At 38.7% G+C, this 5,480-nt stretch overlaps 1 protein-coding gene across 1 annotated transcript; it reads right to left on the reverse strand.

The window, feature by feature from the left end:
- Positions 1–4,638: 4,638 nt before the first annotated feature.
- On the reverse strand, positions 4,639–5,271 carry LOC6644996. The gene has a single exon (XM_002067726.4). It carries the CDS (start codon positions 5,142–5,144, stop codon positions 4,788–4,790), a length of 357 nt encoding a protein of 118 aa, XP_002067762.1. The 5' UTR covers positions 5,145–5,271; the 3' UTR covers positions 4,639–4,787.
- Positions 5,272–5,480: the final 209 nt, after the last annotated feature.

Raw genomic sequence — 5,480 nt, forward strand, 5'->3', positions numbered from 1 at the left:
TGTTTATGGCAATTGCATTGCTAATTAAGCACCAAATTGTACATATGTATGAGAAAGAGGGGATGAGAGTGGAAAAGGAAAAGGATGTGGTAATGGAAATGGTAATCGGTGAAAATGCTGCATGCAATTGTTACGATTTTCTGTTTCTCATCTCATGCATGATGGCATGAAGCCAATTAAAGACTCAATAAAATTCAATTGAATGCGCACAACAAATTTTCCTCCCATACACGGTCTATTGTGCTCTCGCTCTTTCTCATTCGTCTGCTCATTGTGTCTCTTTCTGGGTGTATGTGTATTTTCAGTATTCGCGATTGAGCAACTAATTGAGCGGCTATAAAACTCAATGCATAAAACGAGAGTTTGGCAAAACATTTAGCCAGTGACTGTCAAACTACATATCAAGGCAAAGCAAGTAATTGACAATTCCAATTTGGTGGCAGCAAATGGAATGGCGAAATATGAGTGCCATATGGGATTGGAAAACCGTTGTGAATGACAAATGACAACCAAGTGAGTACAGTATATAGCCAAGTGAAATACGTGTGTGTACCACAGGAGAATTAAATTCATCACAAATGCTCTTTAAGATGAACAAAGAGTTAAATGCTTGTTTAAACTGATTTAAAGCAAAGTTCAATTATACAGAAAAACCTCTCAACTGTATGGTGTTGTATATACGACGAAAAAGATGACAGGATGGTTTTAAAAATGGCTTTATGCTGGAGGCTCCCTCGCATTTTCTCTCAACTTAAAATTTTTTTCATTTGTTTTAGTTATTTGATTATATTTAGTTCTTGAATTTTAATAGTCTATTCGCCACACTCTGCGTATGAGTTATATTTGAGTGATGACCTTTTGCTCATAAAAGTATGCTTTAAAATTGATTAAGTAACTAAATGAAGAATGGAGCTATCATCTTGAATAGTTTATCTAATAGAAACACGTGTTAGACAGTTAGTTAGAAGGAAGAGCACCACAAGGTGCTATTTAATGTATTATGTATGTTTTTTAGTTAAAAAATTTGACAGTAACTTGATAATTATTTGCCATTTTGTTATAATTTCAAATGCTCAACAATGACTCTCTGGCACACACACATTCACATAAGCACACACAATTACTTTTTCACATTAAGAAAGAGCGACAAATGAAATGAAAATGAAGGAAAAACTGTAGTAAAAACCACAACAACAGCGAAAAAAGCAACAAAAAGGAAAACCGCTCTCATTTTCGGTATCATTGCGCACAACAAAATGCCCGGGCAATTAATACAAATGACGCTGATGAGGATGATAATGCACATGAAGAGAATGAGGACGAGGGCGAGGACATGGGACCAAGGACGTAACACGAAAGAAGCTGAAAGCCAAGCCAAGCCAAGCCAAAGCTAAAATGCTATATATGTACCTATGTATGTATATATGTTTGTACGTTGGAGGAAGGGATGAAGTTTGGCGAAAGAGAGACAGTTTTGGAATGGAGGATGGTATGACGCGAGGGTTGGGTAGGGAGGGGCGAGATGGAGCAGCTGCAATCTCAACTTCGCATGCATGAAAAATGCAGCTCATCTTCTTAATGTGCGCGACGTGCCGTGCAGCATAGTTAGGAGGATGCGAAAAGAGGGGAGGATAAATAGAAGAGATGATGTGGCAGAGGAGTAGGGCCAAAAGCAGCTTACAAGCAAATGGATGTCTCCCCTTCCCCAACACAATCCCCTAACCCAGACTTCTGACTCACTTGTTTGTTTGTCTGCTTGCTGTTGCTGAACATGCTCTTTTGGCTGCCTTGGCAAATTGCTTCTGCTATAAATGGCTTCGTGTGGGTGTGTGTGTGCTAGTGTCCTAGTGTGTCTGTCTGTGTGTGTGTGTATGTGTGTGTGTGTGTGGATTAACGCTTTATAAATTGTTAATTATAATGAGTCCAAGAGTAAGCGAGAAATAGACAGAGCGACAGAGAAAAGACGATGCTTAAGTCCCACAATGGGCAACATGATTTACATGAGAGCTTAGCATTTTATGCTTGGCACAAAACTAGAACAAATGATTTTGATGAAAATGCTGGAGCACTAGGAGCATTAGTTCGACTCTGGCACAGGTCCAGTTACCACTCGTAATCTTCATGCAATCTCAGTTCTCAATCCTTTCCACCCCTCATTATGAAAAGGATGTTATATGTATGAGTTACGCCGTCGGCGCTAATCCGGCTGAGATTTTTATTTTCCACATGAACAGCCCTGAGCTCTCATCGCTATGCACTGCAGTGCAGCGAACGAATGAAGTGAAACAACAAACAGTCATTGATAACAAAAAAAAAAAAAAAACAAAACATAATATAATGAATGACTGTAACTGAGACAACATTTACATGGCATCTACGTACATATTCATATCTGTCGCATTTTCTATATCAAAACGCAGGACCGAATTTCTAAAAGCAAATGACAAAAGGGCGACGACTTTAATATGATTTCTTTCAAAATGTCTTATAATTTTGTAATCACAATAGTAATATTAAAGAACTGTAAGTGGATAAATTTGTTGAGTTGGCTTGATGGCTTTGTTTATACTGAATCATTAATCATGGGCAATTGATTAATATGAATTTTAGTTTGTACTTAATTCGCTCCTGTTTTTACCCCTCTGGCCATTTTCTTCGACTCGAATTACAACAATCATAATCATAATCATGATTATAATGACAGCTTGCATTCAGGATACAAAAAAAAAAGAAGAAACAAAAAAATGAAACCCAAAACAGAAAAGAAAACAACACAAAATACAAAAGACAACGAACTCGTTAGGGATTCCGGTTGCTAAAATTATAGAGACGGTCGGTGAGTTGGGCAAAAGGGGCGAGGGCGAGGCACTTGCATAATTTATATGCAGCTCAAGTGATGATGCAAGCTTACAACTAAAAATTTCTGTTCATTTATAATGCAAATGCATATAAAATTCTGCAGCAAATTTTCTCCATATTGTCTTCAAGTGTCTTTACTTACTTGGCATTTTCCACAGGATGCGTACACACTTTTACACTGACACCCACGCACACACACACACACACGCATAGACACATACATAGACACACACATAACAGACACGTGCTTAAGCAGATGATGATGATAGATTTGCGAACAATTGCCACGCTTCAAGCTGAACACAAGCTCTGCCTTTGCCTCCTTCCCACTTTTTCTGGCTCATTCGCCTCTCCTTTATCTTTGGGCACAATGCGGAACAATAGAAATAGATAAAAGACAGAGAAAGAGCAACAAAGAGAGTGTGAGTGTCAGTTTGGATGACAGAGAGAGAGAGAGAGAGAGAGAAAGAGAGAGCGACTAAGAGTGAAAGACTAAGAAACTAAAGCGAAGTGAAGATGCTCTCTAACTTCATTTAGGAAACAACATTTTCCGCTCCAAGTCACGTTTCCTGCAAATCAAATTCCAAATGCCAACATAACCCATAAGGTATTGCCTTTTTTCGTTCCCTGCTAATCCCCAAGAACCCTTTGGGATTGCAGCTTCAAAAAATGCCAACCAGAAATTTAAACACTTTGATTATGAAGCAGATCTAATTAATATTAAATTTGAGAAGATAAAGAAAACAACAAGCAGATCACCAAGAAAGAAGTTTTTTATATTTATCTAAAAGTAGAAGCCATCGGTAATAACTAATTTAGTCATAATCTGGTTAATAACTTTCTTCATGGATCAAAGGAATTTTGATTTCAGTAAATGAATGTTAGATCGCCATGTCATGTTCTTATGGAGAAAGTTCGCTAGTGTTGGATAAGAGGAGGTTAAACGTTTTCATTTTGCATGCATGCTCTTTGACCTTTTTGCAGTTTTTTGGTAAGAGTATTTGCAAATTGCTTCAGCATATTGTCTGACATTGTTCTTGCTTTGAAGGTTCTCATCTCCATCTCCATTTTCAACTACAGCTCCATCATCTTCATCGCCTTTCTCTGCATTTTGGTCTCCATGTGCGGCATTTGCTACTTTGTGATAAATTTGGCTACATTTAATGCTGCAGTTACACCCACACGATCACAGTACTGCTCAAATTCAGATTCAGATGATTCCCACCCATAGTTCGCTTCTACTTTTTGTCATGGCTCATGCATGACACACAAATGCCAAGAGATAATTTTTCAAGCAGCGGTAGCCGCCGGCGACGTGGCATCCCAACACAGAAGAAGAAGAAAAAAAAACACAAAAATTGTTTGGCCAAGTAAGTAAGTAGAAAAGTTGCAGATCATATTGCTTCTAGACCATTCCCAGGCATTCACCCAACGCCCTGCCTGGCCAGGCCTAGGCAGGGAGGCGCAGCAACGGGGAGAACATCAATCAAAATGCCAGGGGCACAGATTTTCACATAATTCTTATACATTTCCCTCGATTTTTTCTTTTTTTTTTTTTGTTTGTTCGTTTCCCAGACCCAACCACTGCTTCATTTTGTTCATGTTGCTTTTTTATATAAATTTTATTAATGGCCCAAAAAGGCGCTTCGATAATGATAATAATAAAATTGTTGCCTGAATATTAATGATTAATTAAAAAAATATAAAAAGAAGACACATAAGCGGCAATGCAGGAGGGTGGATAAAAATAATGTTGATTTGTTCTTGTTGTTGTCGTTGTTGCTTGATAATTTTGTTCACTGTTGTTGTTGTTGTTGTTGTTAATGTTGGCATTAAAAAGCTAGCCAATTTGGTCCATTGTCAATTTGTTTGTTGCGGACATCGCATCCACAATTTGTTGTCTCAATTATTTAGACCATTTAAATTGTCTAATTGGGATTGAGCTTGACTTCAGCAGTGGCCGCATTGAGACGGGATTTAGTTGGCAAATTGCGCTCCTTCTTCTCCACAAAGATCTGATAGTGACCCTCGCCGTAGCCGAAGCCATGCATGCTCTTGTGAATGGCATCCGGTATGATCTTAAAGCCACCGCGACGTCTCTCCAATAGCGGTGAATCCTCAGACCAATTTTTCTCTTGCTCCATCTCTGGCTGCAGTTGACCATCGGCTCCAGTCTTGTTCTCAATAATACAAAATAGCTGCAAGCACTTGCGCATGATGTAGATCACAAGAAGCATGATCAAATTAGTGGCAAAGAGATGCTTTCGCGGCGCTAGGAATAACATCCTGAGCCTTGAGGATGGGGAAGCACTGGGTTTAGAAACTATCACAGTACAATGGAGACGGCAACCAATCTTCTCTCTAACTGGATGCGGCTGACAGAAGTTCAAAACGTTGACTGAGTGAACGAATACTAAAGACATCTCATTATATATAGAGGACTCACTTATTTCTATTAAGTCTACCTAAGTCTTAGGTAGTTTTCTTTTTCCTTCTCTTCCTTTTGGTTTATACCCCACAGCAGGTCAGGACCGTGTCTGTGTGTTTTTAGACTGTACCTCAAATTGTAGGTAAGCCACAACAGTTGGTCTAGTCCTTCAGATTAGGTAATCAATGTGCAT

Source organism: Drosophila willistoni (assembly GCF_018902025.1).
Source record: "Drosophila willistoni isolate 14030-0811.24 chromosome XR unlocalized genomic scaffold, UCI_dwil_1.1 Seg105, whole genome shotgun sequence".
NCBI lineage: Eukaryota > Metazoa > Arthropoda > Insecta > Diptera > Drosophilidae > Drosophila > Drosophila willistoni.